This window comes from Podarcis liolepis, assembly GCF_965112155.1.
Source record: "Podarcis liolepis genome assembly, chromosome: 14".
Taxonomy (NCBI): domain Eukaryota; kingdom Metazoa; phylum Chordata; class Lepidosauria; order Squamata; family Lacertidae; genus Podarcis; species Podarcis liolepis.
In genome coordinates, this window is record NC_139569.1 from 19,456,654 (window position 1) to 19,471,951 (window position 15,298).

A 15,298-nucleotide genomic window follows, 5' to 3' on the forward strand; every position below is an offset into this window, starting at 1 on the left:
TGCATTCATTCTGCCAGGGTTTCATTTCAGCCTGGACATCTTACCAGGACTTCCCCTGCCCCCCTCCTCTCTGTAACAGGACACATCTCCTACTTAACAGAAGACAGCAACTTTATTTGAAGGGGGAATCGGAGGACAACCCTCTGGTGGGTCAGTACATCATACAAGGCAAAAAAGAGAGAAATGGATCCTACAATGCATGTTTTGATTAAGGGTGAGCCAGGATCTGAAAAGGATTGCTGGTCTACTTGAAGGCATCCTCTATGAATAAGATAAAAGAACCACTCGAAGGGAGAGAAAGGAGGCATCTTGAATTTGCAAGCTCCTGGGCAATTGACTGAATAGGCACCGTGGACTTGTGGGTGGCTATAGGGTCCCCACTATGGCAAGATGTATTGTATATCTAGTTACATGGTGTTATGTACTGAAGTTCTCACCCTGGGCCAGCAGGGGGATACTGTAGATAGTTTAGGTCCACATATGCAAATAAGGGATCGAAAGTGACGTTCAGTGATTGGATAGTTACAGAAAATGGTTACTGTTGCATTCTAGTGGAGCTCTATATAAGCAGGCTGGCTGAACCCTTCAGTTCAGTTCTGTTCTGGCCTGTGAATAAACAAGAGCTGTTTGAAGAATCGCTGTGTCGTCTGATATGTTCACCCACAACTTAACACATTGCCTCTATAGTAATTGTACCTAAAGTTGCATCTGTACATATATGGGAAATCAACACATGCACTTGCAAATCGGCATCCTCTTTTTTGATGAAGCGTTTTCTCATTTCTCTTCAATGCAAAGTGGTCTCCCTACTTGTGAACGCAGGTAGCAGAAAGCTTCCAAATGTGTCAAACCTCCTTGTGAGTATTTTAAAAGATTGTAATTGAATTTGGGACATGCTTCATTCCCCTTCTCTCCCCACCGCTCCACCCCACTTAACCTGGGCTTGATGAACTGCATCAAGCTGTAGCAGCATCTCAGACAGCACAGGTGACAGTAATCCAGGATGCGCATCTCTGCTTCTAGACAGCAGAGGGCATTGACGCCCATATTCTATTCTGGACACGTCAACAGCCACTTTCTGCAAAAGAAAAATGAACAGAAGAAAGAACAGAGTGACTTGTAGCATCTTAAAGACTAAGGATGGCACAAGCTTCCATGCAGCACCTTGGAGATTTATTGCAGCACAAGCTTTTGCGGTCTAGAGAGCCCACTTCACCAAACAGAAGTGCTATCCTCAGTTGGCTTCCGTCCGTCTGTCTACCTATCTATCTCCTTTGAAATCTTACTGTTAGGGTGGCTTTGAGTGGCCTGGGGACCAACATATTCTGCCAAGGATTTCTCCATGTTGCCATTTTTAGTACTGGATTTATGTCAGTTGATTCTATTGCACAGTAAATGGCATGTTTGTCTTACACAAGCAGCTAAAAGGTCTTGTTGACAGGCAATGAAATTTTATTTCTTTGTCTGTTTAAAAGCATTTCTAAGCCAATTAATTAAAAAAAAATTCCTAAGCGATATACAAAAACTTTTCTTTTTCTACAAGAGCACTTTCAATTATATATATATATTAGTACCTGTAATCCACACTTTCATAAAAATATATCATGGTGGTTTACAACATACAAGATTATAATAAAAAAACCAGTAAAAGTATCTGTTAAAAAAAACCCAACAGTAAAAACGTCAATAAAACTTCAGTAAATACTGACGGGTTAAAAAGAAAAACGATTGTATTGTGTAGACCTGCCTAAGCAATACAGTTTTCAGATGACACCTGAGAGATGGCAGGTACAATTCCTGCCAAATCTCTAGAGGCAGGGAGTTCCACAGGGCGGGACCTGCCACAATAAAGGCCAGTCAAAACACAGGGGCAAGTGGGGAGCCGCCAGCAATTCCCCACCAAAAGCTGTCAGCGATCAGGATGGCGCATAAGGAAAACATAGGAAGCTGCCTACGCTGAGTCAGGCAACAGGTCCATCTAGCTCAGTGTTGCCTGCACTGACTGGCAGTGGCTGTCCAGAAATTCAGGGAGGAGTCCCACCTTTACCTGGAGACACCAAGGATTGAACCTGGGGCCTTCTGCACGCAAAGCAGTTGCTCTACAGCTAAGCTGTGGCCCTACCTCTACAGAAATGTATGGTATGGATCTGAAACAAACCATATTTTCTAGAGTAAAAGGGATCCCCATGAAATGCTCAGGGAAACAGGGAGAGCAAAACATCTGATCCTGAATTTTCTGATAGTAAGAGCAGTTTGACAGTGGAACAGACACCTGCAGTAGGTTGTGGACTCACCTTGGAGGTTTTAAAGCAGAGATTGGGTGGGTCTCTGAATAGAATAGAATAGAGATTGGGTAGGTCTCTGTTATGAATGCTTTAGCCGAGATTCCTGTACAGTGGTACCTCGGGTTAAGAACTTAATTCGTTCCGGAGGTCCGTTATTAACTTGAAACTGTTCTTAACCTGAAGCACCACTTTAGCTAATGGGGCCTCCTGCTGCCGCTGCGCCGCCGGAGCACAATTTCTGTTCTCATCCTGAAGTAAAGTTCTTAACCCGAGGTACTATTTCTGGGTTAGTGGAGTCTGTAACCTGAAGCATATGTAACCCGAGGTACCACTGTATTGCAGGGGGTTGGACTAGATGACCTGCAGCATTGGTCCCTTCCATCTCTACAATTCTGTGATTCTCTAAGCAAGCTCCGCCACATCCTCAGGCACCCATCCCAGAGACCAGCGCACCAACTCTTTGCTCTTACGGTCCTGGTGAATACAGGCACGCCAAACGTTTTCCACCTACTGCTCCTTCTAATGGGCAGAGTTGTGCTGGAGTGCTTGTGGGGTTAATGGTGGGTGTCATATTATTGCAGCTCGTTTGGAGTGCTGACATATTGGAGCTATTGATTTTTCCTCCACTCTTGCATGGAGACCAAGAAGAGGGCCCAGAATCCTCCTATAGGGATCAGGGAGCTGCAGCCCCTGACCCACAGCCACCCTGGCTGCTGCTGCTTTCCAGAAGCCACTGTGATAAGGCAGAAGCTGGCTTCGCAGAAAGGTGAACGGTGTTTATGTTTTGTTTTTTTAATGAGAAAACCCGAGGCCTCGCCACAGAAGCATATGCCCAGACAGATGCTCTGTGGCCCCATACTGCGCTGTCAAAACTCTCTTTATTAGTTGGAGGAATGGTGGCGCGGAGTGGCTGTCTCTTAACAGGGGGAAGGAGAGAAGCTGTTCTCAGTGAGTTGGCACACAGCTGCCTCTCTTGCCACCTTTCCCGTTGCCGTTTGCCAGCCAACCCACCCACCAAGAGCGGGACTACAGCTCCCCAAGGGCGGCGAAACCCAAGATGGTGAAGGCAGGTGCCCTTTCAAAAAGGGGAGCATGATCCCCACCATCCTTGTCCTCTTTTTTTTTTAAAAAAAATAATATATTAACAATTTCAATATAACAACATATCAAAGCATCTCATATTCATCATTTCCCCATTTCCCCCCCACCTCCCCATCAAACCCTCCCTCCTTCCCCCCCAAGACCTCCCTCAGCTCCTCTCTCTGATTTCTCAACTCATATTGTTCTCTGCATACTGTAAAATTGTATCCTCATATTATCTATCCACTACATTATCAATCAAAAGATTTGTGTATGTTTATTCAAAACCTGCCAAGGAGTCCAGTTCGTTTTGTTGTCTTTTTAAATAATATGTGAAAAGTTCCCATTCTTCTTTAAAGTCACAGTTGTCTTTATCTCTCAGTTTGTATATCAGTTTAGCCATTTCTGCATAGTTCATCAATTTCTCTTGCCACTGTTCTTTTGTCAGGGTTTCCTCATTCTTCCATCCTTGTGCTATCAAGACTCTTGCCGCTGTTGTTGCATACATAAATAAGTTCTTTGTTTTCTTTGGCAGGTCTTGTCCTACAATCCCTAACAAAAATGCTTCTGGGTTTTTTTTTTTACAAATGTCATTTTAAACATTTTCTTCAATTCATTATATATCATTTCCCAAATTTTTAAAATTTCTTTACATTCCCACCACATATGATTTTATTATTATCCTAGTCCTCTTGAGGCACTGGAATCTAAGCACAGTTTGTTAAGAGTGCTGGGAACTGTAGTTCTTTGGGGAGATAATCTGCAGCTCCCAGGATTCTCCCAGGAGGGAGCCATGTCCTTTAAATGTGGTTTAAAGTATGGTGTGTATTCTGCTTCAGATGAGGGGCAATTATGTCTGTCTCTCAGCCTGCCTGCCTGCCTGCCTGCCTGCCTGCTTGTCTGCCTGTCTCTTGCATGGTCCCTAACCAGGTTTTCTCAGTTGCGGGCCTTTTTCTATGTTCCATACAAGTGAATGGAGCAAGGTGTCCAGTACAGCCCTGCCATGAAGTCACATAAGGCAGCTGCTTCAGGTGATGGACATAGGATGCAATTATGTCCCTACCATACACCCCACCCAAGTGTCCCAAAGCCAGCTGTAGTTCTCTCCACATTTGTCCTAAGAGGAGGAGGAGGAGGCAGCCACAGTGACGTCAGAGGAGCATATTGAAGGGGTGATGACTGGCTTGGCTTATCAGTTGCCGCTCCGATCTGTCTGTGTATCTAAACATGTTTGTCAAGCCAGCAAATGGGCTAGATAGTGGCTATTGAGGCAGGAGGGCTGCCAGCGTGAATGTTTGGAGAAGTCTAAGTGCTCCCATGTGGGTCTGGGTCCTTGCACGTCGCTTGTTCCAAGTTCCAGGCACAAGAGACCAGCAAGGGAAGAGCGAAGGTAGGGGGAGCCACCTTCCAGTCTGTGCAGCAAAAGAACCCCGGATTTTAAAATGCTGCACCTTCTTGCCGTTAGGGTTCAGATTCCAGGGTGGGAGCAGTGTCTGTAAACAAACAAACAAACAAACAAACAAAGAAACAAAGAAACATGAAGACAGTGATGATGAACAATCCATCCATCCATCCATCCATCCATCCATCCATAGTAAGAGTGTGGCTTTGCAAGACACAAACTGTATAAAGCAGTGGCCCCTAAATTCTGCCCTCCGGACCACTTGACCATTGCAGAGGGTCTTGGCTTTCATTATTTCCTTACCTACTGTTGCATGCCACCCCAATCTCTGAGCGGTGCAAAATTCCAGGGGTTCATGTTTCCTTTTGGAAATGAGGCACAGTGGAGACTGTGGTATCTTTAGGATATACGGTTCATTTACACATATACACAACCTGAGCCTGCAATGGATGGCTTCATGGCGCTAGCAACCCAAAAAGGTTTTGCTTTTCCCATTTGAACGCAAATCAGCCAAGGTTCTCTCTCTCTGCCTTAGCAGCCTGCAGCTTTTGCCTCCAACTTCTAGCTCACGTAACTCTGCTCTCAAACTCAGGCTTTTCTTTCTAACTATCTTGAGAGCTGGAGGAGGTGTCCAGCATCGGACACAGAGCCCTCTTTCCTCTGTTCTCTTAATAGCCCATCACCCAGGAGGCTCAAATAGCTTTTAACACTTGCTGGGTTCAGAGATTAGAAGTCTGGTACCCACAAACTCATAACACTGTTGTAGCGATTGTCAGGTGTAGTTGATGTATGCTCTTTAACTCTATTTTTGAATTTGCTTCTTTTGTGGTGGTACAGTTTGTGTTTCATAGAGTTCCAATCTGTAATACTGTACAATAAAACTCAAGATAAGTGTCTGGTGAATCAGGCCGGTGGTCCATCTGGTTCAGCGTCCTGCTCTCACAGTGGCCAACCGGATGCCTGTGGGAAACCAGCAAGCAGGATTTGAAACCAGAGCCCTTTCTCCTCCCGTGGCTTCCAGCAACTAGTACCCAGAAGCACCACTGCCTCCAGCTGTGGAAGTAGCCCATAGCCATGACGGCTCATAGTCACTGATAGCCCTCTCCTGCATGAATTTGTCGAATCCTCTTTTAATGCCATCCTGCCTCCTGTGGGAGGGAGTTCCACAGTTTAACTCAGCAATAAAAGTAGCAATAAAAGATACAATGACAAACCAATGTGTATATCTAATGCAAACATGCAGCAGACCCCCTGAATGAAGTGTGTGTGCCACCAATGATCCACAAACCACAGTCTGGGAACCCCGGGCTTAGAAGGGTCTGCAGATCAGTGTAAGGAGTGCTTCTGTGGGTTTATATATTTTGGCCACCTACAGCCAGGAGTAGCCCCAGACATTTGGCTGCTAGAAAAGAAGTACAGTGGTACCTTGGGTTAAGAACTTAATTCGTTCTGGAGGTCTGTTCTTAACCTGAAACTGTTCTTAACCTGAAGCACCACTTTAGCTAATGGGGCCTCCTGCTGCCGCTGCACCGCTGCTGCATGATTTCTGTTCTCATCCTGAAGCAAAGTTCTTAACCCAAGGTACTATTTATGGGTTAGCGGAGTCTGTAACCTGAAGCGTCTGTAACCTGAAGCGTCTGTACCCGAGGTACCACTGTATAAAAAAGGGACATATGTTAGAATTGTTTTTGTTTCTTAAAGGAGCCCTGGCCTCTTCTTCACCCTAATGAAGCCCATCCCTAATGGGTTGAAGATAATGGCTTCGACGGCCTGCCTCACCTCCCGTTCTAATTGATTTATGGGCACCAATTTGTATGGTAAATCACAGGAAGCAACGTAATAATTTGATTTATGAAGCCCTTAGGAGGCGTTTGCTGCAGAACAGCCTTGCAACTGAGGGGGGGGGCAGGAGAGGTGCTGAAAGGAGGGGGGGCACTTAGGCCTCATCAATAAATGAGAAAATGCACCCCAAACAATGAAAAAGAAGGTACAGGTATGTATAACAACTATTGGTTTAATGGTAATTATAATTATTATTTTATTTATATTTTACAAGTATGAAACCAGCTATGAAGTCCATACAAAGTGCCCAATAAAAAATAATTCAAACAAAAGAATTTTAAAAACCCATAATTAGAACTATACGATAAAAGAAGCCCATTGGAAAGCATAATACTTCAAGCAGTTAAAAGAGCAGCGGAAACAGTTGTTGGGTCAGGAAGTTCAAGCTCAGGGGAAAGCTTGCCTAAATACTGTAGGCAGGTCTTCAAGGAATGCCAATAGGGATTCAAACTGATGTGGAAATCAACCTAAGCTCAGAAAAATGAATCTGACCAATTTGCCCCGGTCGCCAGTTAGTTACCTTGCTCTTCTGGCTTGGCATCTTACTATTTGCACAGGCGTTGTCGGATAAGCGTTACTTGCTTCTGGAGATGATGCCTACTCCTGGAGTCAAAATACCATGAAATTTAATTTTATGCCTATTTGACGAGGCTCGATTTCGTCTCCAAATCAACACTGGAGATAAGAAGTCCTCTGTCAACGTGTGCTGGGGGGGCGGGGGGGGGGAGAGGTGAGGTTTGGCAGCTGTGGCAGCAGACCTAATAGGGGGACCGGCAGGAATAACACTCGAAAATCCCCCAGGAAGTCAACCATTAAGGTGAGCCCTATCTCCCCGTCCTCCCAGGCTCCTTGTCTACAGTGTTCTCCGGTTGCCGGGCATTAAAGCAAACCAGAGTTTTGTTTACCGAGTCTACGATTACAATACAGCCGCCAAATATTTGCTAGTCCCCAGTTTCGCAGTGCCACTATAAATACTTCAGCCCCAGGTGGAAGGGCTGAGAGTTGGCAGAGGAGAAGTAGGGGGCTGAGCTGCAGTGGACAGGTAAGTGGAGAGACCGGGGGAGAGAAGACCTTGCAAGGGGAATGGCTGTTGCTCAGGGGTAAAGCATCTGCTTTGCATGTAGGTCCCAGGCCCAGGCCCCAGTATCTCCAGGCAGGACTGGGGGAAAGACTTCCTCTCTGAAACACTAGAGATCTGCTGCTGCTGCCAGTCAGTGTAAGGCCATTCAGGGTTTGATGGTCTGACTTAGTATAAGGAAACTTCCTAAGTTGTAAGGAAGAGATGTAAGTCAGTGGTAGAGCATCTGCTTTGCATGCAGAAGGTCCCAGGTAGGGCTAAGAAAGCCCGAAACTCTGGAGAGCTGCTGCCAGTCAGTGTAGACACAACTGAGATAGATGGACCAGTGATTTGACTCAGTCTCAGTATAAGACAGCTCTCCATGCTTGGGAAAACAGCAGTAGCTCAGTGGCAGATCTCAGATTCAGTTTCCAGCATCTTCAGGTAAGGCGGGGGGAGACGCCTGCCTGAAACGCTGGAGAGCTGCTGCTGGTCAGTGCAGCCATTAGTGGGCTAGATGGACCAATTGTGCAATTTAATATAAAGTGGCTTCCTAGGTCCCCTTTTCAACTGCCACAAACTAGGAAGCCATCTGTGTACGTGGTCTGCACATGCACAAGAATGAGACCATTTTGCGATTTGTTGCACCTGTGGCCTATCTTTTATCTGAGAAGCTCAAGGCACATACCTGGTAACACCCTCCTTCCACCCACATTTTATCCTCACCACAACCCTGTGGGGTAGGCTAGCCCATTAAATATCGATTGACTCAAGGTTACCCACCAAGCTTCATGGCTAGATAGGGATTTGAACCTGGTTTCCCCCTGCCCTAGTCCACAGGGCCTGGAAGACAGAAGTTGTTCCACCTGGCCTTTGGCTTGGAACCAGCCTGATCCCCTCCCCTTCTTTCCTTTTCCTTCTGTGATGGAACCCCTATTTGGGGAATTCCCTGGCTTTTCTGGCCCACGTAGGACCAGTCTGGATAGTTGGCCTTGGTGAAGATTTGATGTTTTCTCCCCCCAAACAGTTTTTGATCTGGCTTCCACTGAAATGAGGCTGCATTTTAAGTAGTATTTTAATCTTGTTTTTAAGTTGTATTTTAATCAATTGTTTTTATACCTGATGTTAGCCACCCTGAGCCCAGTCTTGGCCGGGGAGGGTGGGGTATAAATAAAATAAAATAAAATAAAATAAAATAAAATAAAATAAAATAAAATAAAATAGGACCGCCCCCACCCAGGAGGCAGTGAAGGCCACCAATTTCTGGAGGCTATCAATCAATATGATTCTATGACAACTATGTTCTGCCTCCATGGATGGAGGCAGCAATACTTCTGGATAGCAGTTACAGGAAACCACAGGAGGCCATAGTGTTGCTTGAGGGTTTCCCACAGGTATCTGGGTGGTCACTGTGAGAACAGGATATAGGACTAGACGGGTAACTGGCCTGATCCAGCAAGCTTGTCTTATGTTCTTATTTTGGAGCACATAAGCCAGGCATTAGAATGAGGACATTAAGCACAATGGTAGAATTCTGAGCTGATCCCACTTAGCCACACATACCTGTTGTCTAGAGTGTGTACAGATGATGTCCTATTTTCGAAAGCTGTCCTGCATCTATAGCTCCCTGCATGGAGCACGCTAGCAGACCAGGGGGAAAGGGTCGCTCAGGGATGAAAACTTCCAGTATTATTGGATTACAGCTGCTCACACCGCAATCATTGGCCGTGCTGGCTTGGAGTGATGGGAATGCAGCAGCAAGGGCTGCAAGTTCCCTGTCCTTCCTCTATCCCTTTCCCTAACAGGCGAACTTTCTGCATGCATGGAGCTTTTGATGTGGGGGAGTTTAAAATAAAAACGGCATACACCCTACATGCAGTTTGAAGTAAAACAGTCAGTTTGGAATAAGTTCCACACTTCTAAGATGCCGTTGGGGACCAAGGACCCCACCATGTGAAAGGGGCAGATAAGTGGTAAAAGGTGGTGATTTAAAGAGAATTAGAGTAGATATCACCTCAGCAAGGAAGGGACAACTGTGACCAGGTGGCCTATTTGCTTGCTCTGGTCTGCTGTCCAGAAGCTCATTGTTGGCAGATGAGTTTAAGCTCCTCCTCCGTTTCCTTTTATCATTAAAAAGAACAACAACTTTGAAGTCATTTTTCTATTATTATTATTATTATTATTATTATTATTATTATTATTATTTCCTGTTATTTTCTGTTAATGCAATACACCCCTCCCTGGCTGGCCCAGTTTCATAAACACACAAACCAGCCGCTTTTGCCTGGCTGGAATGTGCCCTTGAAGTCTGATAATGCCTCGTTTGCATGGAAGATGTAAAAGACTGTGCCAGTGCATGTAGAAATTAGCCAGAGTGGTGTAGTGGTTAAAGTGTCGGACCTTGGAAACCAGGGTTCACAATCCCCACCCATCCGCAAAGCTCACTGCATGACCCTGGGCCAGTCACTGCCTCTCAGCCTAACCTACCTCACAGGGCTGTTGCGGAGATTAAACGGGGAGGGAGAGAGCCTGGAGCTCCTTGGGGAGAAATGGTGGGACATAAATATAATGAATGAATGAATGAGTGTACATTTGTGGCTTTTGCCTCTGGCCTTGCCCACATGTGGCCCCGAGAAGATTGTCTAGAAGGAAATGTGGCCCTCAGACTGGAAGGGTTTCCCCAACCCGTTTTATGGTTTCTGGAAGCCACAGAGCATACCCAGTAGTCCCTGGGCTGTTGCGGGGAGAGGAGGGGAGTTCTGATTTGTTTTTGTTTTTTTGGACCCCCCACCCCTTTTTAAATTACAGTGTACTAATTATTACTAGGGGGTGCTCCAGGAATATGTAAATACCACCTCCTAATTTCTCAGTGTGTCCAGTTCTGTCAGCACTCACCACTCAAGTTCCCTCTTAGAGGATGATAATAACCACAAAAGATAGCTATACTGTGCATTCCCTCTCCTTGGCAGACACCTGACGCTTTGTTCTCCTCGCTGTTTATTTAGTCCAGATTCAACCACTTGTACAGCGTGGAGATAGGAGCGGGGGAAATGGCCGCTGGGGTAATACAAAGCCTAAGCAAATTTAAGCTGCCCACAGCATTCCGGAATTCGTTCCTATCCACCACAACCTGCCAGGAAATGATTTTCCAAGACTTATCGGAGGAGGAGGAGGAGGAAATGGAGGCAGAAGAGGAAGAGGAAGAGGAGGAGGAGGAGGAAGAAGAAGAAGAGAGGGAGGATATGGAAACAGTAGGCAATTCTGCAGGTTGCAGTCCAGACAGAGGCGCTGCCGACTCCAGCTTGAGCAACACAGAGGTGACGCTGCAGCTCCTTCGGTTCGCCGAGCGGATCAGCGATGACATCCAGAGATATTTCGGCCGGAAGAGCAAAGAGGAAGGCTCAGAGTCCTGCAACATCTACGAGGACCGCCACTCCCCTCAGCTGTCAGGGCAGGTTCTGTACTATGCTGACCTAGTCAGGATTTCCCAGATTGGGGAAGAAGACGACAGCAGTGACCTCCCTGACCCCTCGAAGCCCCCAGCACAGCTGGAGAGGCAGCTGTGGAGATCTTTCTGCAGCAAAGAGGACGCAGAGAAGATGGGTCCTCTGGCTGAGCTCTTTGAATATGCCCTGGTCAGGTGCGTCAAGCAGCGAGCCTCCTCTGAGAACAGGAAGCTGAGGCTGGAGAGGAAGTATGGCCACATCACCCCCATGCATGGCAGGAAGTTGCCCCAGTCCTTCTGGAAAGAGCCATCCCTCAGCCCTGTCTGCATACTCAATGGCAACCCTCCAGATTTCAGTGACCTGCTGGCCAACTGGACTTCCGAAACCTGCCAGGAGGACCTGAATCCCAGCCGAGAGCATCCTAGCGAAACAAACCGGAGGGTGGTAGACACTGACCATTTTGGTGGTCTATGAGGGTTCAGAAGGGTTGCAACGTCTGAATTCTTCTCACATGGGCCCCAGCCCTGTCCCTATTGCAGGGACCATTAGCCCTGTGCCCACCATGGCTCCCATGAATATCCCCTCAAAAATTGACAATGCACAAGATCGGGGGTGGGAGCAATGTCTGCACCATTTTATGTTCCTGTCTCTTTTTCTACTCTTTCAACTGCGGCAGCCATTTTCTTTTATGCCATACCCCCTGTTTCGGCCATTTTCTCTCATGCCGCACACCCCGCCGCCATTTTGTGTTATGCCACCCACCTCCAGCACTATCTCCCACCTCCATCACTATTTCAAAGTGTCATTATCTTCCCATTGGCCCCCAAAATATCACCACCCCCTGACCTATTGGAGACCTGGTCTCCCTTCTCTCTTGCTCAACTTGTATAATTGTAAATAAATATTGTGGGGGGTGGGAATGTGACTCTCCTCCAGTACTTTCCCCCCACAAGGGAACTGACTCTCTCTGAACATTTGCTGTCCATTCTGAGTCTAGGGGAGGGGTGGTGGAGCCAGAGGGCAGAACCAGTTGCCCTGGCAGGCTCACAACTGGACCCAGTCTGTGGTGGCTCTGGAGGCAGAAGCCTTTTGGGATGGATTGAATGCAGCAATGGAGAACATGTGGCCCTCCAGATGTTGCTGGACTACAATACCCATCATCCCCGGCTGCTGGGAGTTGGAGTAACGCACTATCTGCAAGAGCACAGGCTTCATCTCAAGTCCATTTGTACCAGGTGTGCCAACTCTAGGGGGTGGAGGTGTAAGGATGGGAGTTGAGAGCTGTGTGTGCCACCTTGAACACTTTGTAAGAAAGGTGTTTTGTAAAAGTAATAATAAATAAATGCATAAAGCAATACTGGCCTGTTTTACAGGGTTGTTATAAAAGGGTATGAAAGAAGATACGGAGAATCTGTGAAATACTGATGTATTTCATCAATTCTAAGGGCTGAATCCAACTAAGTCCTGAAATCAATGGGTTTAGGGGATTGAACTAGATGATGCTTGGTGCCCTTCTAACTGTAGGACTGCCACACTGGGATTTCAAAGGCAGAATTGATATCCAGGGTGAAAGGCGGTGCTTTGTCCTTAATCTTAAACAAATCAAGAGGAAAATCACCTTTTGGGGGTGTTTTTGTTTAAAAAAAAGCTCAACAACTTTGGGGGTTTCCTTGAAGCTCAACAACAATTTTGGGGTCTTCTGGGGTCTTTTTTTCAGGGTATCCTGGTTTTTACCTTTTGAAGGAACCCTAACCAACTGTACACTTCTATAGTTCTAATTTGGTCATATCCATTAATTTCAACAGACGTACTCTGAGGAGGATGAACATTGGTTAATAATAATCATCATCATCCAGTTTCCATATGTGCAATGAAGAGGGCTATGTGAAGCAGTGATTTTGAAATCAAGATGACATCAGGAAGGGTGTCTGTATGCATGTGTGCAATAAATGGTGCAACGATAGGAGTGTCTGGAGAGCAAAATCATTTGTCTTCTGCTAAGCAAACCTGTTGTGTCTGCACAAAAAGAGACTCTTATCTGCTTCTTCCATGCCTTCTTTGTAGGCCAATCAATCAATTCTTTTGCTAGAAAAGGAGGCAACCTGATCAATCTTCTCATCTATTTACGTGCCCAGCATGTCCAGTGGAGGCCAGCCCATTAGGGCAAATGGGGCAATGCCCCCACCAACCTGCCTGCCCTCACCCACCTAATTTGCACTTACACAGACCAAACTGCAGCCACCCTTTGAAAGCTTCACTTTCCCATATGTTGCAATGCAGTTCTGCAGCCAAGTAATGTGCACAAAAATGCATACACTATAGGGCAAAGTGTACATAGAAATGCAATATGCTAGTGAAAATGAAATACAAAAACACAACACATTGGGGATAATGAGCAAAAATTGGTATATTGAGCAAAATTGCATACAAAAAGTGACGGTTAGAGTCATAGAATTGTAGAGTTGGAAAGAACACCAAGGGTCATCTAGAATAACTCCCTACAATGCAGGAATCACAGCTAAAGGATCCCTGACAGATAACCATCCAACCTCTGTTTAAAAACCTTCAATGAAAGAGATCCTGCCACCTTCTAAGCTAGTCCCTTCCACTGTTGAACAGCTCTTACTTTCAGTAAGTTCTTCCTAGGAGTAACTTGCAGGGAAATACAGTGGTACTGCAGGTTACAGACGCTTCAGGTTACAGACTCCGCTAACCCAGAAATAATACCTCGGGTTAAGAACGTTGCTTCAGGATGAGAAAAGAAATTGTATGGTGGTGGTGCGGTGGCAGCAGGAGGCCCCATTAGCTAAAGTGGTGCTTCAGGTTAAGAACAGTTTCAGGTTAAGAACGAACCTCCAGAACGAATTAAGTTCTTAACCCGAAGTACCACTTTTGATGAGGACTTCAAAAAATATATCTGCAAACCGGTGTGGAGAACTAAACTGGAAGACTGGAAAAATGAGAAGCAAAAATTGACAGATTTGCCTATCCCTTCTCTGAGCCTATTCCAAATCTGGGGATTTGCTTTCAGTCCCAGAACTGAACTGAACTCACAGCCCTTTCACCCAAGCAGCCATTCCATGTTGACTTCTTTCATTTCCACAATGTAATTTGGGTGGAAAATGTAATTTTGTTCTTGCTATTGTTAAACAAAAGGGAGTCGCAGAACCTCGCCATCTGACTGCATATTGTCCAGAGATCTCATTTAGACCCCAGTTTTACATCTGTACTAAAGAGTGCCTCAACATAATAAGAGAGGCAGGCAGGCACCCCTCCCCAGCCCTTCTCTACATCTCCTCCCGACAAACAACACCATGGCAGACTGGAAGAAGTTTTGGAGGGATACAGCAAGAGCCAAAATGCTGGATGGCTGTTTGCTAGGTCTCCAGGGGCATCGGTTGCGTGGAAATGGTTATGTACTAAGCTTGGATCCTAGAACAATAGGCAAGTAGGATCCTAGAATGCAACAACTGATTGGCTTGCAGGAGAAGACCAATCAGGCTCCAGGAGGAAGTTAATCAGCCTATTAGGCTGGTAGGATTGTAGAATGCAACAATTGATTGGCCTACAGGAAAAGACCAGTCAGGCTCCAGGAGGGAAGCAGAATCAGCCAATCAGACGGGACTCATTGTGTAAATAATGTATATAAAAGCCTGAGGTTTAGGGGAGCCAATTAAACTCACTGTTTTATAAGCTGCAATAAAGAGCATGAAATCACTACAGGACTCCGAGTATATTTCAGAAATGAAGCTGGTTAATATAGCTGCATGCTAAAATCAACTCTCAAAATGAGATAATAATAATTAAACAGGAAACCAAATGATGGCGATAACTATTACTAGACAGTTAAAAATAACAGCAAAGTCACAGTACATAAAATACCACAGAATTTTTTTTTGTTAAATAAAAAAGAAAGATCAAAGCAGCAAAGTTCCATAGCTTATCAAATTTCAAAATGTACAAATCTGCCTGGTCACCCAGTCCAGGTCCAATAACTAATCCACAATGCAGCTCTCCCAGTAAAAAGGTAAAGGACCCCTGGATGGTTAAGTCCAGACAAAGGCGACTATGGTGTTGTGGCACTCATCTCTCTTTCAGGCTGAGGGAGCCAGTGTTTGTCCACAGACAGCTTTCCAGGTCATGTGGCCAACATGACTAAACCGCTTCTGGCGCAACGGGACACCAT

The 15,298-nt window shown here is 45.8% G+C and overlaps 2 protein-coding genes across 4 annotated transcripts in view; both read left to right on the top strand.

Annotated features, from left to right (window-relative positions):
- NME4 (NME/NM23 nucleoside diphosphate kinase 4) overlaps positions 1-13,794 on the top strand; it is a 43,125-nt gene extending 29,331 nt beyond the window's left edge. The window contains exon 6 of the transcript XR_014518847.1: positions 13,782-13,794. The gene's annotated coding sequence lies outside the window, so the exon portion shown is untranslated. The remainder of the gene's footprint in view (positions 1-13,781) is intronic.
- PERCC1 (proline and glutamate rich with coiled coil 1) lies at positions 6,717-12,448 on the top strand. Of its 3 annotated transcripts, none has more exons than XM_083473866.1 (2): positions 6,717-6,760; positions 10,672-12,448. In XM_083473866.1, exons 1-2 carry the CDS (start codon positions 6,743-6,745, stop codon positions 11,584-11,586), a joined length of 933 nt encoding a protein of 310 aa, XP_083329992.1. In that variant the 5' UTR covers positions 6,717-6,742; the 3' UTR covers positions 11,587-12,448. The 3 variants fall into 3 exon arrangements, with proteins under 3 accessions (XP_083329992.1, XP_083329994.1, XP_083329993.1); XM_083473868.1 differs by lacking the exon at positions 6,717-6,760 and adding an exon at positions 7,357-7,426; XM_083473867.1 differs by lacking the exon at positions 6,717-6,760 and adding an exon at positions 7,471-7,651.
- Positions 13,795-15,298: the final 1,504 nt, after the last annotated feature.